The sequence below is a fragment of the Geotrypetes seraphini genome, chromosome 10 (assembly GCF_902459505.1).
Source record: "Geotrypetes seraphini chromosome 10, aGeoSer1.1, whole genome shotgun sequence".
In the NCBI taxonomy this organism is placed as follows: Eukaryota; Metazoa; Chordata; class Amphibia; order Gymnophiona; family Dermophiidae; genus Geotrypetes; species Geotrypetes seraphini.
The window spans coordinates 30,635,861-30,663,110 of NC_047093.1; the positions used below are offsets into that span (position 1 = coordinate 30,635,861).

The 27,250-nt window shown below is 42.1% G+C and overlaps 1 protein-coding gene across 2 annotated transcripts; it reads right to left on the minus strand.

Annotated features, from left to right (window-relative positions):
• Nucleotides 1–11: 11 nt before the first annotated feature.
• On the minus strand, nucleotides 12–27,244 carry WBP2 (WW domain binding protein 2). Of its 2 annotated transcripts, XM_033960987.1 has the most exons (9): nucleotides 27,052–27,157; nucleotides 21,961–22,020; nucleotides 21,474–21,582; nucleotides 14,478–14,613; nucleotides 8,716–8,808; nucleotides 8,378–8,488; nucleotides 5,913–6,038; nucleotides 5,271–5,347; nucleotides 12–4,382 (listed from the first exon to the last, which is right to left on the minus strand). In XM_033960987.1, the coding sequence occupies exons 3-9, from the start codon at nucleotides 21,537–21,539 to the stop codon at nucleotides 4,326–4,328; spliced, it is 666 nt and encodes a 221-aa protein (XP_033816878.1). In that variant the 5' UTR covers nucleotides 21,540–21,582; nucleotides 21,961–22,020; nucleotides 27,052–27,157; the 3' UTR covers nucleotides 12–4,325. The 2 variants fall into 2 exon arrangements, with proteins under 2 accessions (XP_033816878.1, XP_033816877.1); XM_033960986.1 differs by lacking the exon at nucleotides 21,961–22,020 and having other exon boundaries at nucleotides 27,052–27,244.
• Nucleotides 27,245–27,250: the final 6 nt, after the last annotated feature.

Genomic DNA, 27,250 nt, shown 5'->3' on the forward strand with positions numbered 1-27,250 from the left:
AAAAAAAAAAGAATTTTACCTCTACTTGGTCGTGCGAGTGCTGCCATTTTTTTTTAACTCAGGAAAAAGGGAGGGGGTGTACAAGTGCCACTAGACACCAGGGATTAAAAAAAAAAAATTTCAGCGGGAGGGGCCTGGTAAAAGCATGCCACAAGCATTCTATTTCTCTCGCTCTTTTAAATGTCATCCCACCTGTTTGTGCTTGAGCCAATCACTATCCACACACCAAGAGGAAGGGAGACAATTTTGCAATAAGATGCAGATTACTGCCACATTTTTAAAAACATAGCAATAATTTACATGCTTACTTCATATCACAATATTTTTTCTCATTAAATTTACCAAGTGTACTGTGTGGCCCATAAAGATGTATTCACAATATATACAGCGTTACTTACATTGGGGGGGGGGGGCCTTCTATTAAATATATAGGAACATGGGAACAAGCTATAGGTCAACATTATGACTTCAAAAGCTGGGGTAAAATATTTACCTCCTTGCTGAAAGTTTCCATCTCTAGATCTCTGGTGGAAAATGGATACAAGATTTTGTAAATGTGATATTACACACCAGAACGTATTAAAAAAAAAATAAATAAAATGTATGGCTCAGGAGTGGTCTCTGCTGGCATCAATGTGGGGGAGAAGGGACTTTTTGGGATCAGGTCTTTAAATCAGCTACAGAGATTCTGGGGATTTGGGATTTATAAAATTATAAAAAGCTGAAATGGAGTCTGTTGAATACGGGACCAACAGGGCTTCAGAAGGAGAAATACCCGCTAGCACATCTAATAACAGTTGGCAGGTTGGCACTGGCATCAGCTTGGAAGCAACCTATCTTACCATCAGAAGCACATGTTATTGCTAAACTACAATACATCTATCTGGTGATAAAACTGACTGCACTATAGTGTAATCGAACAGACTCATTTCTAAAGGTCTGGAAACCTTTTCAGAGGTGGCGACAAGTGAAATGGGAGCTTCCAGATTGCCAAAAATCTATAAGATTAATCTTATGTGGTCTTGTCCACACCCAGCAATAGCGTTTACTGACGGTTACAACTGTGTAATCCCGACATAATACTGCACCTGATTTGGGAAGCAGATAGGTGCATTGTGTGTGCATGGTGAAAGGCTAAAAGCAGATCAGTGATTTTGTGTGAGGTGAAGCGATTCAACACCCACTCACTTCTAAATTTACAATGGAGGGTATACCATATGGATGGGATACATTTATCAGATATTGGGCACGACATGTTTAACATGACAGGATTGAATAGATAGGATCGAAATGGTGGGAGGTAGGGGAGGGTCATTGGTGTGGGCAGACTTGATGGGCCTTGGCCCTTATCTGCTGTCACTTTCTATGTTCTATGTAGATACTAAACTTGAAGTAACAATGGTGCAGATTTGGTAGGAGGACCTAGAGGAGGGCGACTGCTTCCCCCTAGACTGGGTGTGGGGAGAAGGGGGGATGGGATAGGTTCCTGAGATAGTTAGAGCAAGTTCCAGGGCCACAATGCAGCTGATAGGTGGCCAAAGGTATGAAGGTGTGTCACCCAAAAGGTTGGACTTTAGGGTTGTGGGCTGATAAGAAGACCTGCGCTAACTAGGTATCAGCCTGGCTGGCTGGAATGGTGGGCTGAGGGCTAGAGGAAATATTTTGTTGCTGATTCATAAAGGGATTAAAAGCTGTGACCTTGCATGCCAAACTGCCAGTTAGCTAATGGCTACTCAGGTTATCTAAGAAAGTAAGGGGTAATTGAGGGTATACATTCACCAAAAGAGCAATGGTATAGATGATCTTCAGTGCATGTTTCAGTGCTTAAACCAGCAGCACTTGTTAGCTTTTAAGACTCTGAAGATGGCAATTTTAAACACTTTTTACCAGCACCAAGTGGAGGTATTATTAAAAAATACCTGCAAGAAAATAAGATGCAAATCTCTCTGGGTACTGTTTTCCTAAATATGCAAATCGAGCACACATGTCCATATTTTCCCTTAGAGAATTCATGTGAAAAATTATGCAGGGACTTTACAGTCGCCCACAAACCTTTAGAAGCTGACCTACATTTTTGCTTTTAATCCCAGACTTCCATTTTTGTTATCTTATCATGTTGTGTCACATTTTACACATTTTGGAATAACACATTTATACAGTTTATGCTTCCACATCCCCTGGATGGGATCAGTCATTCCTGCATGAATAAGGAAACCCTATTTCTGTATCTTAACACAGCAGTCTGGAGTCTAGAACAAATGTGTATCCACTAATGTATCAAAAACATTTGAGGACAAGAGTCCACTTTGTCAGATTCCACCATCCTCCTCCTCTTTGTTTTAATGTTAAAGGAGTGTGAAAATGTATTAGCTTTAAATCAACTAGGAAGAGCTCTGAAAAATTAAGTACTAACCTTTGCTCAGGCATCAAAACCAAAATAAAAATAATCCTGAAAATTAATGCTCTTTTTACTAGCTAGATTATCTTATTTTACCTAGTGTTTGTGTTTAATTGTGCCCAAAATTATAACAGTAGTATCTATAACTTTTTTCAAGAAACTATATGTAAGACTTGATGGGCAGCTCAGCACTTCTCCATTTCTGAAGATATACTAATGAGATCATGTTTCAGTTTGGTGCTGGTGAGCACCACAAGACCATCAATCTCTATCACCTAGAAAAGAGGATGCATCATATGATGCAGTGTTCCGTCACAATGCTTAGCAGCAAAGACATTTCTAGTACTTAAAATTAACAGAAAATAATTCAAATCCGAGATCAAAATAAATGCATATTGACCTCTGCATACCGTATATGTGGAACAATGATGCCACTCTCCTCATGCTTATCCCACAGCCCAAAGGATTCTCTTTTTTCCTCCCACCTGAGCATTTCTAGACTTTCCCCCCAGCCTTTCCTTTTTCTTTTCATTCTCTTAAATGTTCAGGCATTTTTCCCTTTCTACAGTCCTGTGAGAACCTCTGGTTCTATGGCCATAAGAGTACCTCTGGTCCTGCAGTCTTTAGCATTACAAAGCACATGGATGGGACAGAATACAACACCCTCTTGTGGCCACAGCTGCACTTGCAATGGCCCATCAGTTCTTTACAAGTGTCTACAGAGAAAATATCTGGGACAAATGAACTTCCGGCTACCCTGCTGCAGAAAAAACTGCTGATCTGCCCTCCTCCCACAACCATTTCTTTGCTGTGTTAAAATTTAATACTTTGGCTGGCAAAGATGCCCAAGTCCTGCCAGCTGAAGATGTCCTCTGCCTGAGTCTCTGTGCCATCTGAGCAGTGGAGAAGGGAGCAGCAGATGTCGGCACTCCTCACGCATGCTCAGCGAGTGCCAGCATCAGTGGCCGGACACACACCGCTGACTTCTCTGCTGTTCAGATGACACAGGGGCTCTGGCATCCTTGCCAGCAGCACCAACTATATGCGTCATTACTGGGTGGGCCCCTGCCTATCCATGGTTTACACCGCTGATTTCCTGTTCTTTGGTCAGAATGTAGTTCACAAACCAGTCACAATGCATGCTATAATTGAGTTACAAAGCGCTATGCAGTATAAAATGACACCTAAAACACGTAAAATGTGCACGTTTTATAAAAGCAACACAGGTATCTATGCACTTTTATAAAATAGGCTTCCAGAAGTGTCCCAAATAGCACACAAATTTACAACTGCTCAAAACAGGTATAATGTGTGTGTGCACTTTATAAAACACATGCTTAAAGCAAGCATGCACATGGCAACTCTGTTCTGATTTTTTTAACTCAATCAAAACTACACCCCCCTCCCCCAGAACACCTATGCATAGACTGTTAAAGACTCCATCTTCTGAAGTACCTATTCCCATTTCCTGCATGAAATACTTATCTTACCCATAGCAAATGCCTTCTAAACTTACTCCCAAAATTTACCTCTTTATGCTATGTTTCACTCCTTGAAGGACAGTGTTACTACAGAAACTACTTCACTGCAAGAGAATGTAAACCTCTACTACAAGTTCTTCCAGGACAGGGAAAATGGCCACAAACTGTCTTCTGTGGAATAGAAGAAAGCTCTATGACAAGGAGTCAGTCAATTCAAACCATTAAGTGTCCATTCTATGATGAGTAAGAAAGGGAGATTATAATGGTATTCTAGAATCTTATAACATGACATGAAGAGGTGTGTCCGCTCCAACACGTTATGGAAACAGCAGAATATCCAAAAAAGAATGCTCAGATAACCCAGGAAATGAAAGCCAGCTGTAGATCATTCTGTAGTCATCCCAGGGAGAACAAGCCATACCACGGGGGGGGGGCACTTCCTCAGTTTATTGTGTTTTCTTGTCTTCTGGTGGGAAGTAAGGAGGTGGGGGCGGCGGCTGGCTCTAAAAAGCAGAAAACAAAACTAGATTTATGCCTATGCATTAGCAGCATCCAACAGCATAGCAATAGCCATTGCCCAGGTACAAAATTCAGATTGTGAGCCCACTAGGAATAAAGTACCTGCATATAATATATGTAAACCCCTTTGACTGTAACCACAGAAAGGCAGTATATCAAATCCATCACCTTTTACCTCTAAATATTATCTTTGTTATTTTTCACTCTGCGAATGAGAGCACACTAAGGCCAATATACAACGCTATTTAGCTGGTTTGGAACAGCTCCTAGCCAATTATCCTGTGATATTCAATTGGGAACAGATGGCTTTCTCACACTGAATATCCCGGTTTCCAGCTGGGCCAGTCACCGCCAGTATTCAGCAGCTCGCTGGCAAAGTTCAGCAGCCAAAGACAAACACCTAAAAGAGTGGTATATAGTTGGCCTTGAGACATATCCAGCTAGCTACTGAATATGGGCATAGCTGGCTATGTCCAGGCTTGCCAAAAAATAGACCGAATATTCAATGCCGGTGGTGGGATATAGTGCTGGCATTGAGTTTCTAGTGCTGCGGTCTGAATATGAGCCTGATCATGTTTAGTTAAGTTTGGAAGGTTATAGTACTCTGTGCTTCCTTTTGTATATACTAAACTCTTTAATAAAATCAAAGGAATGGCACCCAGTTCATAAATAAATAGGTAGGTGGTAGAGGGTCAGTATAGAGACGCCATACATTCACTCTCCTCTGCCATCCTAAGAACTTGTAAACTAGAGAGATTCATCTTACATGTAACTATCTCCTGTCAACAAACAATAAAATAAAAAGCAAACAAAAAAGATGCAGAATATACTGTAGCACAGAAAAAAATAAACATACAGCATAGTAAACTTACTGTAGGCATGTAGACATTATGAGGGTTAGCTGGACTGTAATAAGCACTGGCAGCAGCTTCAGCAGCCTTTGCTTCAGCTATGTATAAAAAAAACACAAAAAACCCATATAGATTACATTCAGTGACGCAGGAACAGAGAACCATGACCACTCTACTTTATATCAGATACAAAAACTATGCAATAATGAGTCTTGTGGAGGTGGCACAAAACAGCAGGGGAATTCAGGCAGTGTGATCCAGTCCCCTCCTGGCTACCACAAAGGATATATGGCTTCTATGTACATGTCAAGTTTAATGAAATCTCACATACTGCTTTCTGCTATGGCAGAGCTTTGGAATCAGAGGTGACAGACGTCCTTCCTAAACCACCTCCATTTTTTGTTTTACTAAAACAAAGGTTTCAGTATCTTTGGCTACAATCAAACTGCAAGCATCATATTTCACAAGTTAATAGCTGGTAACTGGTGCTTTCCTTTCAACGCTGTTAGTGATACTTATCTTGGAAAATACTATGCCAGCACATTCCCCGACCCTGCTTTTCCACATCATCTATATATTATCAAACTCTCTAACTGGCTGATCCTTTAAACATTTTTGACAAGGCAAACAAGCCCTTCAGTAATGCCAGAGATGGAAGCTGACCTGCAGGTGTGGAAGGCAGGTCTGGGACCCCAACTGGAGGAGGTTCCATGGGCCCAGGATAGGGAGGTGGTGGTGGATGCATGTAACCCACAGCATCATTAGCCATAGGCGGACCTGGGTAAAATTCTGAAGAAAGAAACATATCAGATTCTAATTCAAAATCAGTTCTGCTAAACACACTAGGCAACTTTGTACAATGTAAAAGAAGTCCCATGCCCCCCAAAGTAACCCACTCTACTTTGTAACTCTCCTGGAAATGTCCAGATAACTTCTTGTGTAATCCGCCTTGAACCGCAAGGTAATGGCAGAATAAAAGTCACTAATATAATGTAATAATATTGGCTAGGAGTCTCCAAAGCACAATTAAACCCATGGCACAATTAAATCCAAGACTAGTGGTTAGAGCAGGTGACTGAGAACCTAAGAAGCCAGGGTTCAAATCCCACTGATTATTACTTTAGCTAAGTCATTTAAGTTTCCAATTCCTTCAAGTACAAACATAAAAGGCAAGTCTATAACCTGTGACTTCCATATGTAATTCCACCAAATAGCGACATGCACTACGTGCTATTCTATAAGATGGTGCATTAGTGTGAGGAAGCATACATGTGGGTGGAGCATGGGCATAATGAGTCAACTTATGCCAGCCAAAGACCTGGCTTAAGTAGCATTGCCTTCATTTAAGCATGTCAGTGCAACTTGCACTAATATTGTAGAATGGAATCTTGCATCAACATGATTTTATAGAACTGGCACTCAGTATATAGCATCAAGGTACTTAGGCCCAAATTCGCTAAACTTACCGATCCTGTAACAATCGTTGCAAAACCGGTTTGACTGGTTTTGCGATCGTTCGTGTTCCCCGACCCGATTCACAAAATTGCTGTCCGATGTGCTTCTCCGAGCACTTACCCAATCTCTGCTTTGAGCATGCTAATGAGGGACAATGCCATGCAAAAGAAGGAAGCGATCGATTCACAAAGCAGAAGAAGATATCCTGATTGGGTTTGCCGATCCGAAAAGAGCGACACCTCTGCCCTGAAACCTTCCCGAACATCATGGCAGGAGGGATGCCCACTCCCTCCCCCCTTCAAACTTTTAAATATGGCAGGAGGGAGTGGGCAATCAGGGATTTCCTCAGGCTCCTCCCTAAGGAAGTCCCTGATTGGCTCAGGCACCTCCCAAGGGAGGAGCCTGAGCCAATCGGGGCCTTAGGCCCCTCCCTGTGCATCACATGATGCATCGGGGAAGGGTCTAATGCCCGCATTGCTGCCAGCAGCCGGTGGAGGAGCAGGAGGGACTGAGCACACCTCTGCTCCCGACTTAAAAGGTACGGGGGGGGGGGGGGGGTCAACGGCGGGAGGTAGTGGGCATCCCTCCTGCCATATTCGCGTGTGTGAGGGGAGCATCCTTCCTGCCATTTTTTTTGTTCGGGGAGGGAGGGGGCACTTTGTTTGGGGGGCTTATTTTCATTTTATTTTTTATTGGGCAGATATTTTGCGTAATGAAAAAAAAACCCCAGCAGAAGCCCTGACAGCAGTGACAGGAGGCTGCTTCTCCCTGAATGACTGAGTTGGTGAGTTTGCGTGCAAATCATTTGCATGCAAACTTGATAGTGAATCAATCACTGTTTGAAAATCAGCCAACAGCAATTGAGTCACTAATGAGGCACCAAGTTATAGAACTGCCCCATTAGCGCTTACTTAGTAGACCAATTCCGTAGGAGGTGAGATGTCATTTTGAATGACAGCAGCGCTGGAAACATGACCGAGTGGGCACTGTTCCCATCTGTCTTTTTGGGGTGGATAGGGAGATCCAACAACATTTTTTTTATTGCCCTCATTCCTTTATTGTATGAGCCAATCTCTGCTCATGCACTGAAAGGAAGGGGACATTTTACCAATAAGCTGCATATTTTTGAGGTGGCAGGCACTGGGTTGTTTGGTTTTTTTTTCCGACAGTGCAGAGTTTTAATGCAGCAGTAATATGCATTCTCACTTCCGTTTGTGGTATGTGCTCAGCCATCAGTGCATGGCTGTAATGCAAGTTGCCTGTATCAAACCCTTTGAGACTCAGGGAATACCTATTATACTTGGATATAAATTGCTTTGAATTATTGCTGAAAAGGTGTGAGCTAAATTCAAATGAATAAGGAAGAAATCCTATGAACTGACAAAATATATTTCTCCATTATTATTAACATAGATTCCTGAAAGCTTTATTGCTGCAATTCACTGTCCAAAGAAAGAGCAGCAAAGCTTCATTTGAAAACCCTTTAACAGGTAGAGTCTTTGCTTGTTAATTGGCAGTATTCAGCAACATCAACCATACCACTCTTTAAATCCTGCAAGTGCTGGGTTTCTGCTCTAAGCTGGCCCAAGAAACAAAGGCCAAGCATTAAGTTAAATATCTATTATCAGACAAAAAAAAATAATATATATATATCATAGCCACCCTAAGCCTACCAGTAGGGAGAAATGGATATGGTTGTCCAGCAGGAGGAGGAGGAAAGGCATAGGCTCCATTTGGCACATAGGGATAACCATAAGCACCATCAGGAATTTCACCTCTGGAGGCTACAAAACAAAAGATGGAATAAGGCAAGCATATGAGATCAGATTAACTCTTCTGATCCTCCCTCCACTTTATCCCGACAGAAGGCAATAAGAAACACTTTTGTCAACTTGAAAATGTTTTTATCAGTTCTCAAGTTGGCTAATGGGAGAAGGAAAATAAACATATAGCCAAGAGTCACTTTGCCACTAGGAAGTTTGGAATGTTCAAGGTTAAAACACTAGCCTACCTTGTGATGCTACTTGCATCATACGCTGTCCAAACTCAATAGCTCCTCCTGCCGTGAAAGTTATTTTAAAAATTGCAGATGATTCCCACCCACCTGTGAGAGAAGGATCAACCAATTAAGGATAAATTAAGTTCTAAATATCATTTCATTTTAGTTTACTTTAAGGTAATATACAGTCCTACAAAGTCAGTTAAAAATGCATCATTAAAGCTAAAGCAAAATTGCACAAGCCACAATTAGATCACAATTGGATTATCACAATGTTTTGCATTGCACAACTTCAGACAGTGCGGAATATTGTTGCCAATTTGATAACTGATGGGAACAAATGATATACAACAACTGGTTGCTAATATATGCATGTGCTTTGTATAAGGTCTTTATGTTTTTCTTGTAAAAATGTTGCTTGGGATGGCTCCAGCTTACATGGCTGGGAACTTGTGATGTTCAATATTTGGAGATGACCCGGAACCTCCCACGAGACATCAATCCCCCTTCCCCAGAGACATCGAAACCCCCCACCCCCAATAAGGCTGGCTATGACCAAATTTTTAGATGTATACCTCATCACTGTTGGAACACACTTCTGGATGATATCTTATTCTATCCAACTATATGAATTTTTCCAGGCTGTGAAGATTTGGCTGTTTGAGCACACTTTGGGCTCCTTTTACGAAGGCACGCTAGCGGGGTTAATGCGTGCGACTTTTCATCAAAACTACTACCTGCTCAAGAGGAGGCAGTAGTGGCTAGCACAGCGGGTGATTTAGCTCATGGTATTACACACGTTAAACCGCCTTTGTAAAAGGAGCCTTTTATATTTTATGAGGTGTCATTTTGATAAAATATTATTGAGACTGTTTATGTAACATATTGATTGTAATTTGTTGCAAATCACTGAATTTTTTAATGGCTTAGGTGTTGTGTATTTTTAAATGTCACTGTATTATTTTAAATAACCTATGCATTTAAAGATTGCACAACCTGACTTGAATTAGGCTGATGAACCAGAAAATAAGGGGGCACTTCTATAAGCTTGCAACACAACAGCACTTCTATAAGCTTGAACGCCATTTCTGTAAAACAGCAAAGCAGCACAGTTAAGCTGCAACAGAATACTAGCATAAAGCCGCATTGCCATGCAGAACTTGAGGATAGGAAAGTCCTCCAAAATAATTAATAGGATGTTAGAAAACCCGGTAGCCTTGACATATGATACTATTTTATTTGGAACAACTATGAGAGCAAGAAGTCAAATTTTGTTAAGTAACAACAAACTATTGTTTATTTTAACTGGAATAGCAATACAACAAATAACATACAATTGGAAAAAATATGACAGGTTAAATTACAATTTTTGGTGGAATTCTGTATGTCATATATACAAAATGGAACTCACCATTGCAACGCAAAAAGGTTATGTGAGTAAATTTCAGAAAGTCTGGGGACCGTTAACAGATTTTTGTAATAAATGATTAACTTTTCCCATGATAAGACATTTGATTAGAGGGGAAAGGGGTGGGATTTTATTTCTGAGTATTACATAATATATCAATATTTGAATGAATTCACAATAAAAATGATTTTATGTATGTATTATTGAATTGGGAGGGAGGGAGGGATGGGGGATTATTATCTAATATAATAAAATGCTAGACAGCACATGCGCACTAAAAAAACGTGTTCCCTGATCCGTCGCGAAAACACAAGTGCGCATGCGCGCATTTTACGTCATCTCCTACTCTCCACCTCGCCCCACCAATCACTGTCATCACCTGCTCTCCACCTTGCGCCACCGATCACTGTTCCTCCTGCACCATGCCACGCCAGGCATGTCCGCAGCCGGCCTCGAACTCCTGGGGGCCGGCGCGGTGCAGTGCTGAGGTCCCGCCTCTGCCCTACACGGCGCCGCCAGACCCGGCCCTACACTGAGATCCGCGATCGGGTTGCCATGGAAACCCAGCCGCAGCCTCACAGCTAGGTAGGGGGACAACAATCGCGCTTATGTTCAAGCTGCCGCCACGACTCCTCTCTCGAACCGCACCAGGATCAAGAGAGGAGCTGCGGCGGGGGCTTGAGCATAAGCGCCATTGTTGTCCCCCTACCTAGCCGCGAGGCTGCGGCGGCCTTCCTCACCCGGCTCTCACGGCTGGCGGCCAGATCCAAATAAACAACCGGGGCTGCCTAAAGAAACAAAGTTTCACGGTGCTTGGCCCGCCAAACAATTCCTGTCGTTGCCGAAATTTGCCCCACCGTTCCTTCCCTTCCTCCATCAGGTCAGTTCAGCTCCGCCTATGTTAAAAGCAGCTGCTTTGAAATTGGAGCCCTGCCGCCACCGTAACACGTTCCCTCTGCCGCGGTCCCATATGTCAGAGAAAGGGCGGGACCAAGGCAGAGGGGAACGTGCTACGGCAGTGGCAGGCCTCCGATTTCGACGCGGCTCCTTTTAACATTGCTGGAGCTGCACTGCACCTGATGGAGTGAGGGAAGGAAAGGTGGTTGGGTGCTGTTGAGCCCCTCTTTGCCCTCAGACCCTCTCCTAACTGCTGCCTCCTGTCTCAGACCACTGGGGGGAGGTGCCTGTCTTCAGCTGCCGGGATGGAGGGAGGGAAGAAGAAAGAAGGGGCCCTGGCAAGCGAGTTATCAAAAGCCAACCATAGCCTGGGACCCCTACATGGTATGAATAATGACCAGACAACAAAAGGTACAAAAAATAATTTTATTTTCTGTTTTGTGATTACAATATGTCAGATTTGAAATGTGTTTTGAGGGAGGCTGCTGCGGCGGCTTTGGATAGAGGGGTACCATTTTCGTGGGAGCCGGCCTTCGGAGAGGCTTGGGACGCGGGGAAGGATGTGGGAGGGGCTGCCGCTGCGAAGGGCTTTGGTGGGGGAACCAGCCAGACCGCGAGTGTGGGGGCGTTGTAAGCGCGGATTGGTCAAGGAGCCGCCGCTGCCGAGGCTTTGAAATTGCTCTCCCACCGTCACTCCCTCCCGCCCCGGCTCTGCCTCTGCCCAAGTTCAAAAGCAGGAGACATCTAGCACCCGTTAATCTAACGGGCTTAAACACTAGTATTCAATAAGAATGATATAAATTTAGATTTCTTGCATAATATTTTAACATTATAGAATACTAATTTTCTAACGAAATGTTAAATTTAATGTTATATGTGAGTTTATCAAGTGTGTATCTTTAAGTTTTATACGAGTTTATTTGATACACTTGTAACATATGAAAATGAATAAAGAATTATAAAAAAAAAAAAGGATAAGAAAGTCAATGGCTGATATATATTGGCACACTTAGGTACACCATGCAATGCACATAAGCCATAGCATTGTTTAAGTTTGTGTTGCCAAGCAATGCATATTGCATAACCTACCCATACTCTGCCTCCTTGTAATTACACGTTACAGCATTTATGTGCCACTTAATAGAATAGCATGTAGATCACTTGCACTACATAAATTCTATAAGGCAGTGTGCATTTGTGTACATAGGTGCCAAGTAAAGGTACAACTTATGTGCTCAGTTATAGAATTGCCCTGTAAGTGCCTGTTACATATAACGTGATATCTTAGAGAAGTCTAAAAGTTATTAATACTACAATGATGGGATATCATAATTCTGCTGTTTACTCTTTATAGAAATTATTCCATGCTTTTGTGTGCATGCCCAAGCAAACCCAGAAGTGAAGCTTACATTGGCACCATTCCTCTGTGCCTTTAAAAATAAATCTTTCAAAATTGTTATTCATAGTTATGCATATATTTATGCGCAGAAAATAGGTACCAATGTGTACTTTCATTTTTGGCTTTGCTCAGACTCGCATGTTTCTCACTCCCAGCATTTAGGAGGCTAGCAGAGCTTCCTTCCACTTCCAAATTCAATCAAAACTAGCAGATTGTAAAGGAGAAAATCATGGAGAAATCCTCTTTTCAAAAACCCCACAACTCCAGGCTGGATTCCACCAGTAAGGGTGGCTTTTTGTGCACTGTTCTGAGCACTGAGAAGGGAACAGGAAATGACATCATTAAAACACCCCTTTGACTACATTTAAATACTATTCACACTAATCTTTGGCACACATATTGGGCTGGATTCTGTATAGAATGCCCGGTCTCAGAAGCTGCCTAAGCAACTTTTGTGAATCGCACATAGGCATCATATATAGAATTGCGGACAGACGCCTAAAACCGCCTAACACCATGATTCTCTAACCGGCGTACATGTCACAGATGCTAGTTAGAGAATCAGGTTGCTGCTCTGATCACGGCATCAGTTTAACAGCACGGACCCCCTACCCCTCACTCCGCAAAGACTACCGGCAGGAGGGATGCCCAGTTCCTCCTGCCGGACCCCCCCCCCCCCCCCGAAGTCGCCTGCCTACCTATGAATGTCTGCGGCAGGAATGCCCATTTTCTCCTGCCGCCACCACCCAAGACATTCCCCGGCAGGAGGAATGTCCTATCCCTCCTGCTGGAACCTCCCACGAGACATCAAAACCCCCCACCCCAACACATCCCCCGGCAGGAGGGATGCCCAGTCTCTCCTGCCGGAACCCCGCACTCCACAAGAAACCAAACCCCTCCACCCCCAAGACATCAATAACCCCCAACCCCCTACCTATCCCCCGGACAGGAGAGATGCCCAGTCCTTCCTGCCGGGAACACTCCCTCCCCCCTCCCCAAGTACCTTATTGAATTGGCCAGCCAGAGGGATGCTTATTCCCTCCGGCTGGCAGGTCTTACTTCCAATGAATTATTCCGGTTGGCCCAGGTGCCTAAGGCCCCTCCAATCAGGGCCTTAGGTCCCCACCCTGGTGCATCCCATCATAAATTATGTTTGCAATATTCTTATTGTTCTACTATGGTTTTGGTCAAATGCTGTCCTCATGCAGGAACCTAATCTTATTTTTCTATAGGATCCATTATTCAATTTGAAGTGCAAAATGTACTGCTGGAACCTAATCTCTATTTTCCCACAGGCATAGTTTTATCGGGAACCATATTACTGCGAATAACGAGAATGGACTGTAACAATAAGACTACTGTTGTCAATAACAGCTTCAAAGAATAGCTATTTAGTATCCAATCACTATTAAGTAACAATTTTTAACCACATTACCACATTGTTATAAATAGCCTAGCCAGCCGCATTATGAGGATATTGCAGGACCATGAGCAACCTCTAAATTTATCCCAAAGTACTTCAGATTTCAACCAAATCTTATCTACATGAAGTAGAACATATTCAGACTTGTGGAGGCATGTTGAATTTTTACCATACTCTTATGGACCACCCTACCACTAATTTTCCCATTAGCATGTGAACTCTTACCACCATCTATTCTGTAGGTGGTTAAGGGCTGAAGCACTAAAATTGCATGCTAATTATTTAATACGCAGCAATCTAGCTAACAAGAAACCTGGACAAGTGCAACAGTCATGATGCCAGCCACAAAAGCCTAACAGGACATCTAGCTAACACGATCTCAATTCACATTTACCTTCCATTAAACTCAAAACAGAGTTTTGAAAATGTAATTAGAACTACTATATTTGATTTTTGTCACTGCTGTGTACAGCACATACTTGAATTTAGGCATAATATAGAAGAGATGCATTTAACATACCTATTCTTGAATAATTCACATTGTATTAATTTTCACATCATACAAATAGACTGCTAGAACAAAAAAAGTGGATGCATTTGTGTTACAGCTGCTCACGGTTCCTTTTGCAGTATTGATGTATACATACCACCCGGTTCTGCCTTCACAGCACCCTTGATGTAGTTTGCACCAAAGACAGGTTGTTTAATCTCACAGTCTTTCATTAGATAAAAGGGCATCATAAAAGACTGCATGGCATCCTTTCCTTTGGACACAAAAATAATCTGCAGGTGATTGGAATGAAAAAGATTCCATTAAGAGATCAAATTGGCAAGCTTATATATACACTTTCTAAATTCTAAAATTATGTTCCATCTTTTTACCAATCCTACAACTCTAACAACAGGTTACATATTATATACAAGTACTTAGTTTGTACCCAGGGCAATAGAATGTTAAGTGACTTGCCCAGAGTCACAAAAAGCTGCAGTGGGAATTGAACCCAGTTCCACAGGCCATTGCACTAACCACTAAGCTAGTGGTTCCCAACCCTGTCCTGGAGGACCACCAGGCCAATCGGGTTTCATGCTAGCCCTAATGAATATGCATGGAGCAGATTACATGCCTGTCACTTCTGTTATATGCAAATCTTTCTTTTTTTTTTTTTTGCAATTGTTTATTTATGACAAGAAAAAAACAGCACAGCAAAACATCAGGAAGATCCAACAACAATACAGGCAGGCAATCTGCATAACAACAAAACTCCTGATGTCACCCCCCCCCCCCCCCCCCCCCACCCCCCTAGTGACAGCACCCTGCTCCCCCCAAAAACCCAAGAACACCACCAATAGGCACAATGGCACCCCAATGTGAGGAAAAGAAGAAAAATCAGAAAAGAAGTGGACAAAATGTCACAGAACCCCAATAAGAACCCCAATAAGACAAACCCCCACAGATCCCATCCGGGCCGGAGCCAATCCCTCAGCTGACAACAGAACTATCCATATCGAGACCCTCCATTGCCAGGTATCTCCCCCAATCATTAGGGTTAGCCTGAAAACCTGATTGGCCTGGTGGTCCTGCAGGACAGGGTTGGGAACCACTGCACTAAGCTACTCCTCCACAATAGCCATACTGTGCCAGACCAATGGTCCATCTAGTCTAGTCTCCTCTTTCAAACTGTAGCCAATCCAAGTCACAAGTACCTGGCAGAAACCCAAATAGTATTCCATACTACCAATCCCAGGGCAAGCAGTGGCTTCCCCATAACTGCAAAATAATAATGGGATATGAAGTATCATGTACTTGAATTTTACTGTAAATCATTATGGTGCTAGTGGTTTGCTACATATAAAATTCCACCCTTTTCAGAAAGCACCGTTTAAACCAGATACATAGATGTGAACTTAAAAACTGCTTGAATTCATTTTTTGTGTGTTGCCTCCTCTATACAGTTTCCAAATAAATCATCTCCTATGCAGGGAATATTAGAAAGGTGATCTTGAATGCTGGCATCGAGGTCAGAGATTCTAAGCCATGCTTGCCTACCCATAGCAATAGACACTGCTGATATATGAGAGACTACATCAAAAGTGGGATGCACCATGTATTTTCTCGTTTCTAGGTCATTTGAGAGATTTTGGTATGAGTTTAGATGCTCCAACGATATGTATTGCTCATAAATAGACATTTTCTGGATGAGAGATTTCATGTAGAATTTCAAAAATTGTAGTTCAGTATTCTGCTAGCTAGCATAGAACCCTGGAACACTCTGCGCTCAAACTTATCGAGAGGCCTGCCTTCTTTTCCTGGTAGAGTGCTTGCATAAGTTCTAGAACTATTTGCCTTTTTTTTTTTTAAATGCAGACTCCACTACTAAGGACTGGTATTGCAATTGCAGTCTGTAAAACCTCTGCTCAAGGTTCTGTTTCTGATTCCATATTTATGGGAAGTGCTTGCCCCATCTGACTGATAAATTTAGTGAAGGACAGGCTTTCTGATGGGGACCTTCTATGAGGAGGTAGAGGAGATGGATCTGAAGGTATGCCATAAGACTCTTCTGCATGGGTAGCAGATATGTGGGGGTGGAGTGGGAAATGTATATCATATGGAATTAGGAATATTGATAAAAAGGGGGGTATTTATTTTATCTTACAAGACTATTTGTTTGTAAATACAAGTGATATGTGAAAATTGTTTGTATTATGTTTAATTCACTTGTAAGAATTAAAAAATGAATAAAAATAAAAAAGTTCTGCAAAAAAACAAAAAAACGACTCTTCTGCAGATTTAAGTCTGGATAATCAAAGAGCAATGAGACAAATCTGAACCATAATCCTAGATGTCAGGTCTTGGAGATTGCCAAAGTCGAGATGAGCTTTGAGGTGAACATCTAAGAGAACATTGAGATGACTTAAGATAACGTCGATATGATTGTACAGAGGAGGATCGAGCGTTCTGCCCCAGCCATGCCCAGTTCCGCCTTCAGCCCTGCCCCCACAAAGCCTTCTCTCTTCTTCCCTGAAGAGCTCTGGCTGCATCTGGAGAGCCTGAAGCATGTGCAGATGTGAGAGGCGTCATTCGCGCATGCTCAGAAGCCCTCCAGATGCGGCTGGAGCTTGTCAGGACTTTCCAAAACCCGGACAAACTGCTGGATTTTGGAAAGTCCATCTGGGCACCTGGGCAATCCTCTAAAAAGAGGACATGTCCAGGTTTTCACGGATGTCTGGTAACCCTACACAAACCTGACTAAGTAAGCTGCTCTACTGTCACTATTCAAGCCCTGATTGGAGCCTTTTCCCTTCCACTGCCACATTTGTTCTAGAACTGCAACTGTTTTCAAAACTTTTAGGCAAGTACTTCCTGGCTACCGATTCTAATGCCCTTGAAAAATGTTCTGAACGCAATTTAAGTATGCTTCTTGCTAAATCAATTCTGCTGCCTATGCTCTACCTAGGCTTTTTGTGAACAGCCCCGAGCTACTAGGAGCCAAAAGGCTCAGGCTCCACAATCAAGCAAAGTAGGAAAAGGTGACCCCAGCTACCCCGATTGTAAGCTATACAACATGTGTTAATGTGTTTGTTTTCATAAAATCAAAGTTGAAGCTCAAGACCAAACTAAACTGGAAAACTACACCAAGCTCCCTATGCACGAAGAGATCAGCAGCCACTAAGTCTGGCCAGTGAATTTGAAAAAGCTTGCCTCCTACAATGGTTGGCAGCTGAAGGATGGGGTTTTGCTGCTCACTTAAGTGGCAGAAGACAAGAAAGCCCCCAGAATTGGTGAAGGCAAGTAAGAAAGGGAAAAAGCACAGGAAAGAAGGTGCTAGAGGGGATGAGCCACAAAAGCAGTGAAATGTAGGAGAGGCATAATGGAGCAGTGGGATAAGTGAAAGAGCTGAAACATATGAAAGATACACCAGTAAAGGGATGAGAAATGGAAGCTAGTAAAAGAAAGATGGAAAGAATAAAGGAAAGTGGAATAGAAAGACAGAGTGCAGGTTCCAGGTAGCAGCAATGGTAGAAGGAGTAATCTAACCATTGTTCCCATATACTATAATGGAATAAATAAAATCCCTACTAAAACATATCTCTTAATATTTATTGATTTACTATAATATTTCTGATTCTGAAAATATATTACTGATTTTTAATAAACAGTGAGTATCAATATTTAAAAGAACAGTTTCACACATATACAGTACATCAATATTCTAACTTTTTCCAGCCCATTTATTCCCTCTCCATAATTTTTTTTCATTTCTTTACACCTCTATAGGCAACCCTATCATAACACTCGCCTATATGCAAAATAAATGAATTCAAGATGATTAATATATAGACTTTTCTTGGTGCTTTGGCTGAGTAAGACATTAAGTGGCGATATGATAACATAAGGAAAAATTTGATCTTACCTACTAATTTTCTTTCAAGTCCTACCAGACCAGTCTAGATGAATACTGATTTTGCTATTCTCTATCAGCAAATGGAGAGAGAGCAAATGCTTAAACCCTGCAAAAAAGACACTGCACAACCAGCATCTCTTCAATTTTAATCTGTAGCAAAGCAAAATGTGGACCTCCCTGCAATGGGGGGAGTTTCAGACCCCTACATCAAACTGCAAAATACCAGACTAAGCAAAACTAATCAGAGTGTGACTTTGGACTAGCTGACAGGACGCAAGGAAAGAATTAGCAGGCAAAATGAAATTTTTCCTTCCTTATCCACCAGACTTGTCCAGATAAATGGAAATCACATGAAAAAATTATATATGGATTGGGATCATGAAAAATATGCTCTTAAGTATGCCAGACTTTAAGGAGGTCTTTTTGTCTGACAAAAATGTGCAACCTTTAATATTTAGAAAAAGAAGAACAACACTAGCCATACCAGCCCTACAAATTTGAAGGAGGCACCATATGAACTATTACAAATGAAGCTGCTTGACTTCAGGTTAACTGAATGCTCAGCTACTTCGGCACTTCCTACCCTTGAAGAGATCAACTTCTAGTTCTATGTGACGCCATCTTTCTTTGCTCCTCTAAACAGGCCAGCCAATATGCCCCATGCACATCAAATTCCTCTCTGCAGTTCTTCTGAGGGCCTTGCATCCCTCATGTACCTCCTGATTCTGGGGTCACCTACAAAGCTCCAACCACAAAAACCCTCCTGATTCTGGGGCCACCTACAAAGCTCCGACCACAAAAACAAATGCAAGAGCAATCAATCAAAGAAACTAGAGTTTCCAGAGAAACTGATCCCAACAAATGACCACCATTCTAGCCCTTTCCTGGAACTCTAAAAAACAGCCTAGGAGTCAAAATCTCCAGCTTCATGAACCTGATTCCTAAGCAGTGCTAAAAACAGCAATTTACCACCAGTGGTATAGCGAGGATGTGTACCCTTCCCTTATTTTGTACCTCTTAAGTTCCCCGGTGCGAGCAGCATCACTAACTTGCTGCCTGCGTCAGCTCTCCCTCTGACATCACTTCCTAGGCACAGGACCTGGAAGTGACATCAGAGGGAGTGCCGACACTGGCGCAAGCAACTGGTTGTTGCTGGTGAAGAACTAGAAGTACGGTGGGGGAAAGTGAAACGTGTGGTGGGGGAGGAGCGAGAGTGCCAAGATGGCATCTGGGGCGGAACCCCCACCCCTTACTAGACCACTGTATATCATCTTCCCTCTCCCACCCACTACCTAGTCCTCAGGTCTAAAACTAATCAAAAGCTGATGCAGTCAAACTATATTTCACTCATTCATATGGTGTCGTCATCACAAGTGTATGTGCTTATTCCCTCTTTAATATCACTGCCACTGCATTGCTGTTCAAATTTGGTCCACATACCAGCAAACCACATCTCCCCGAAGAACTTACAGCATGCTGCTTCAGGTTCTTCCTTTCTTTTCCAAACTAGCAGAATAGTCCTGCACAGCTCTACTTCCCACAGAGCTCTAAATACACGGCCTGCTCCCAAGCTCGTTGTGCCCTTTTGGTTACCCCTCTTACTTTTTTTCCCCCCCGTGAGGCTAAAGTGCTTATTTTAGAAGCTCTTTTCCTGTTTTATATGACTAAAAACTGGCATTTTGACATCTATATCTAATTTTAGACATCTATATGAAGACTCTATAAAACAATACTCTTGTTCTTATGAATAAATTAAATTTAAAATAAAAAAAAACAAAACAACTTACCCCCCCCCCCCCACACACACACACACAAAACTACTGGTAAAAGAACATGGTCCAAGCATGTTTTGGGAGGGATTAGGAAGGGGCTAAAAGATGGACATCCAGCTCTGATTGCAGAAGGGGAAGGGGTGTCCATGTTCAAAAAGATGGATGTCCATATTTACACCTGGTACTTGGCACATACAGGTTAGAAAAGTGCTTTGACTGAGAATTTCTCCACTGAATGGAGAAAAGGAAGTTACAGTAGATATTTTCATGTCTCTGGAGGACTCACAAGAGAGAGAGAGAAACAAGTTACCAAAAGCAGTAGTGGGACTTGAATCTGCAACCACAAGTTATTCCTATCCCTTCACATCGATGTTTATGTGGTCATTTTATATTTATTTATTTAAAACATTTAGGGCTCCTTTTACTAAGCTGTTAGGGCATTAACGCGCTGAATTGCCGTGCGCGCTAGACCTTAATGCCAGCATTGAGCTGGCATTGGTTCTAGCCACATAGCGCGCGGTAATATCCTATATGCACTAAAAACGCTAGCGCACCTTAGTAAAAGGAGCCCTTATATCCCGCATATCCAAAAACCCTCCCCCTCACACAAATATAGGTAAACAAACATAATGTAACATTAAAATACGAAACACATCATACTCCAATTTTCTCAAAATATACAATCTTACATATTAAAACTTAAATAAATAATCAGGTTCTTCAAAGCATATAAAAAGCCTTTTGAAAAAAATAAGATCTCAAACATTTATGGATGCCACAGACATCTATGACCCTTGTTTTACCCCATTTATAGTTTAAACATTTCAGTTTGTAAAATGGATGATGTTGGACACAGCCAGAACTTGGACACTCATTTTCATGTATTCTAAACAGGCTATATAATCAACACTTGGATGTCCATATCTGACATACAGACTTGGATGCCCTTTGTACAATTGCACTCCATATGAGAGTTGGGAGGAAAGAAAGGAACGAGGAAACATTTCTTCAGAACTGAAGAGCCCAGGAGAGGAAAGGAGCCTTGACTCCTCTTGGTTAATTGCCCCAGGAGTTCAGTGGCAGAGCCAAAGGGCCAGGGCATCACCTAAACTCAATTGGGTATCCAGATCTCTAACTGGGTTTAGGAGTAAACCCCAGCATCAATCCAACTTTTAACTAGTGATGCCAGTCTACCATCTATTGCAGACAAGGAAAAGCTGAGAACAGGTTGGCTACATATTGCCCTCTATAGGGATGGGTATAACACATTCATCTGACCGCTGTGATGGACAATAAGGAAAAATGTTACAATTGATACAGCAGGATGATTAAGGGGCTCATTTTCAAAGCACTTGTATACAAAGTACCATAGGCTTCTATGGTACTTTGTCTAAGTGCTTTGAAAACAAGCCCTCATGCCTATTAAAGAATAAATAAAAAGCTACAAGGTTGTGTCATTTCCACTTACTCTGTAAGGTGTAAGAAAAATGCTTCCTTTCTTGGTTCCTCTAAAAGCATCTTGTGTGACTTCCATATCACTGAATGTGATCTCAACATGGTCATATGTCAGGAGAAGGCTTGAAGAAACAAAAATATCTTATCTAGCATTTGCTCCAAACAGTAACTTGCAAAAAAAGAGAGCAACAGATGAAAGGAAAATACACAATCCAAAACACTGACTGCATATGCTGCACATACCACATGAAAGGGGACATAAACTGCTCTAAAAACATCAAACAGGATTAGTCCAAATGGAATCCATACCACCATCTAATAAAAGACATGTAACACAAAGGAGGCACAAACTTTTTTGCAAGATTAGGATGGCACAGTTTGTGGGATTCTAAACTGATTTTACATGAAATCCACTATTATTAATTTCAAAAAGTGCACTTTAAAAGGTTTTCCACTAAATAAAAAGTTAAGAATAAAAAAGTCAAATAGATTAAACATACCTAAGGAAAAACAAGTTATAAGTTATACAGGATGCCAGGCTTTATTATTGTTTCTGTTCACTTTGGAGAGAGAGAAATAGTTACAAATTCAATATATATTTTTTAAATGACTGAATAGTCTACAGTTCATTTTTGTCAAACATGCAAATTTCTGTTTATTCAACAATTATTATTATATTGTATTGCATTGCAATTTCTTGATTAAATTTTAGTTTTGTAAACCGCCTTGATCTGCTTGACAGTCAAGGCAGTATAGTAAGTTGGGAATAAATAAATCTCTGAAGATGGCAACAGCATGGTGAATAGGGGACAGACCTTGAGACAGCAACTAAGCGAAACATGATTCTTGGCAGCGGAGTAGACCCTGACCAACTTGGATTTATTAAATATAAGTTGGATTCACTAAAAGTATTGATTTGAAAATTATGAAATGAGTGGATTGAAATTTAAAGAGAAAATGTTAACGTTTTAGAGGTGTCAGTGACAATCTAATGTGTAAATCCCAGGTGGTGATGAAATACTGAACAATTTAGGGTGACACTGCCGAAGTCCCGCTAAGGGAATGAAAGTTTGTTCTTATAATTTTACAGAAGAAGATTTTTCTATATGGACTTTAAAGCTTGCCATGTTATGATATATAGAATAGTTTCCAGTCATAGGAATTAAAGAAACAAACCCTGTCATCATGATTATAGATATCTAGTAAATTCTAAACTAAAAATGTAACACCCTATTTACTAAACCATAAACTACTAGCAATAGGAATATAATATATATCACCACTTAAACGTATTCCAATAATTCCACAATCTTGAAGGAAAAAAGAGAGAATCTCCCAAAATTAGAAAAACTTGCATTAAAGTGGAGAAATGACCTCAGTTTCTTCCGGTGAAAATTTCACCTGAAAGACCTCTATGCCAGCCGTACACAACTTTAAAGCTGCATAGGAAAAAACATCCTAGGTCAAATGAAAACTCCACTTATTTAAAGATCATTTAAATACTTTCTCATTTATAGTCCATATACTTCAAATAGCAGCACTTATCTCAATAATAGCATTGTCCTCCAAGCATAGTTTGAATCCAAACAGTTCGTTTTCTTCTCCCTCTGCCGATATTCTTTCCAAGCAGGGGAGGAATATCTTTCTCAGACTCCCGACAGGCCCTGTTTCGCTTAGGTTCGCTGCGTCAGGGGAGGTCTATTGTATCTTCGAGCAATTGCTTAAAAATGAATCAGTGAAGCGGTTGCTCGAAGATACAATAGACCTCCCCTGACGCAGCGAACCTAAGCGAAACAGGGCGTCTGAGTCTGTCGGGAGTCTGAGAAAGATATTCCTCCCCTGCTTGGAAAGAATATCGGCAGAGGGAGAAGAAAACGAACTGTTTGGATTCAAACTATGCTTGGAGGACAGTGCTATTATTGAGATAAGTGCTGCTATTTGAAGTATATGGACTATAAATGAGAAAGTATTTAAATGATCTTTAAATAAATGGAGTTTTCATTTGACCTAGGATGTTTTTTCCTATGCAGCTTTAAAGTTGTGTACGGTTGGCATAGAGGTCTTTCAGGTGAAATTTTCACCGGAAGAAACTGAGGTCATTTCTCCACTTTAATGCAAGTTTTTCTAATTTTGGGAGTTTCTCTCTTTTTTCCTTCAAGATAGTGGAATTATTGGAATACGTTTAAGTGGTGATATACACTCTATTTACTAACATATGACAAGATTTTGCATTTATTGCACATTATCAGTATTACTCTGCAGTAACTGAAAACACTTCCATGTTTCACTGTTAGGACATAGGCACATTTGGCAATTAACATGGATAAAATGGTGTGCTAGCCATGGGGCTGATGCAGAAAGCTTCCCATATTTTATGATGCATTTAACAGTTTTAGTATGGGATAGCGATACAGAACAAGTTTCAGTGTGGGTGTAAATTTGCACAGAAACCCTGACTGACATCGAATTGAAATGAATGCACATGTGGTACATTTGCTATCCTGAAGCATACAAAAAAAAAAAAAAAGGACCACCTGCACAACTACTATGGGAAAAATTATGCTATGGTCTATGGTAGTTAATTGAGAGCAGCCAGTGTCTACTGCCAATCCCCCTTTCTACACCAACTAGACCAGGGGTGTCAAATTCAATCATATAAGGAGCCAAAATCTAAAACACAGGCTAAGTTGCGAGCCAAATTTTTTATTAAGATACTTAATCTTAGTAGAAGTATAGATCCTTCCTCACCCTCAGACACCTGTGGCGCGGTCAGGAACTTGTGTGGCGTGCCTTACTCCAACCTAGCTGTTACACTGGGACTGGATCTTTCTGTAATGGTACTGAGGCAGTGTGGTGAAGAGCTTGGAGCATCGCTGGGAGTGGCAGTGCATTCAGGTGCTTGGAGTGCCACTGGGACTGGGGCTGCATGGTCAGGTGCTTAGATGCACTACAGTCACCGTGGGCCACATAAAACAGCCAGGTGAGCCGGATTTGTCCCCGTCCCCCCCAGGCCTTGTGTTTGACATGTGTGAACTAGACCAACCTGCCTCAGGTGGCTGACATCAGCCCGACCTTGTGATCTAGTGACCTCCTCCCTCCCCTTCTTGATGACGTCTGAGCCCTCCTTAAAGCATTCCATGGTAGTCTAGTGGGCCACCCCTCCCACACACCTTTCAAATAGTTGCTTTGCTAGTCTAGAGGCCCCTCCTCCCCCCTTTCCCCCTGGTGTCTAGTGTACTTCCCACCTTTCTGACCCCTCCACCTGTCCCCTGACCTTCCCAAGTTTATATCTCCGAGGCAAGAGCAATGCCTACTCACACCTATCTCTGGTGCCATCTTGAAAAATGGCAGGGCCTTGCCATGATCAGTGCACCCTGAGGATGCCAGACCTTATCCGGTGCATAAAAAAATAAGATTATACTTTTTTTAAACTGGGCTTTCAAAGTAATACTTAATCAAAAAATGATTTAGTCTAATAAAAACAAAAAGTACCTTAATTTCTTTTTTTATTTCTATTTATTGCAGTTAACATGGGAATCAGCTTATGCTAGCCATCAATCCACTGTGCTAACAACATACACTAATTCCTATATTAACATTTAGTTCAGTTTACTAAATAGGCTCAGGGCTGACACAACCATCAGGCAATACTAGGCAGCCACTTAGGGAACCCAAGAGCAACAGTAGTCAAAACATAATAATCTATTTTGATAGTTTTGGCCACACAAACTCAAACAGCTATCATACTTTTGATTGTTGCAGTTGTCCAGGTAGGTAAAACCATGGGTTTCTTCATACTTTTACTACCTGAAGGGACCTATTCACTTGCACACACACACACACACACAGTTAATTGAACGGGGGGGGGGGGGGGGGGGGGGGGGGGGGGGGGAGGGGGGGAAGGGGAGGGGGAAGTAGGCCTAAGGCTGTTTTGCCTATAGTGCCCAATGCCATTACACCAGCACCAACCAGGCCTCTTGATCTTGCCAAGTTTTCTATACCACTTTTTTTTGTTCTTAACTGGTTAATATGATCATTTAGACCCCCCTTTTACAAAGCCAAATAGCAAAGGCCGGCATGCAGGACAGGATTAAAGGATAGGCCAAGTAGGCATATGCCTCGGGCTCGAAAAGTTCAGGGGGGTCCAGAACGCTGTCTGCTCCGATGACATCAGTGTGCCTGCCTCTGGGTCTGGCTCCAGGAGTCCGAATATTGCCTTCTCCCACTCTCTTCATTATTCAGTGCAGCCAAACACGCAGTCTTCAAAAGGCCACGGGCATCGGTTCCTACATGCTGCCGGCAGCTGACCCGGAAGCCTTTCCTCTGATGCTATGATTGTGCATTAGAGGGAAGGCTTTTTGAAGTCTGAATTTGGTTGCACTGAATAATGAGAAGGTGCTACTTGGCTTCTGGAGCTGAACCAAGAGGTATACTCTTGAAAGAAGAGGAATAGGGAGGGGGGGAGCAGGGCCATGAAGGGGCAGGTCAAGGGGGCCCAGTGTACTTGGGTGCCTAGGGCCCACTGAATAATTAATTCTGCCAGCATGGTAAATGCTCCAATGCCCATAAGAACTGATTGGGTGTTGGAGCATTTGCCATGTGGCTTTGTAAAAGGGGATTTTAATACTTGTGGATGCCTGAATTTAAATGGTTAAGGAAAGTGCACATATCTGCAATACTATGGGATAGCAATACAGAACGGGTTTCAATGAGGGCGTTAATTTGAACAGAAACCACGACCTTATTGATGCCAACATTTCAAAATGAGAGTATGGAACAATACAAACTACCCTTTTCAGTGAAGGAGCTTCCTCAATATTAGGAGTTTTAAACACAAACTGAACTGGACCCTATACTCAGTGCAGCACGAATAATATCTGCAATGCAGAAGAAATAGGTAGTACTAGTTTGTTTATAGACCTAGTGGAAGCTGCAGATTTTTCCCCCTCTGTGTACTAATACTGGCCCTTGTGTATTTGAGGAAGGTCCATAGCTTTCATCAGTTTCCTAACAGGAACGGGCGACCTCTGGAATTTAATACAATTTGATATACTGTTCAATCAAATCAATAACTAATCAAAAGAAAGGAACCAGTACAGAAATAGAAAAGAACACGTGCAAAAAAAGACAGAGACTTTTGTAGGTTTCCCCAACAGATCAAGCACAATTTTCTTGCAAACACTACCAGCATCCGTCCTACAAGAGCTCAGACTACCTGCGGGCTGCACTGCAGTCACGCGCATACTTATAACAGGCGAAGGGCGGCATTAGGCGTGGCACGTGCGCCAACAGGTCACGAAACAATGTGTGCGCGCGCGCACACACACACCTAAAGAGAAATGCTAGCGAGCGCTCTAAACCGTTAATCGCATAGCGCTGCTAAAAAGACGCCGCACAAGCCGCCACGCTCAGTACAGACAGCGATATTTATTAACCAAAAATAAAATAAAATACGTTTATGCGGAATGGGAGGATGAGTCAGAAGAGCATGACAGGCAATTTATTCGTTGAAGTCCCTCACTTTCCCTCTGGAAGATATGAGACCCCCCGAGAAGGGAGCGCAGAAAATGCAACGTGCCGAATGCCCTCACCTTTCGCTGTTATTCACAATGACTCCACCACCCTCCGAGTGGTTCTTGTTTAACGCCATCCCGGTTAAAGCTCAGCCGCCGCTAGGTTCAAAGTTCAACCTGTCGCAGTCCCATCGCTCCATGTCTAACCTCCAATCGGATTTTAACAGAGGCGGCACGTGACAGCGAGAGATGACCGATGTAAACACGGATGACGCAA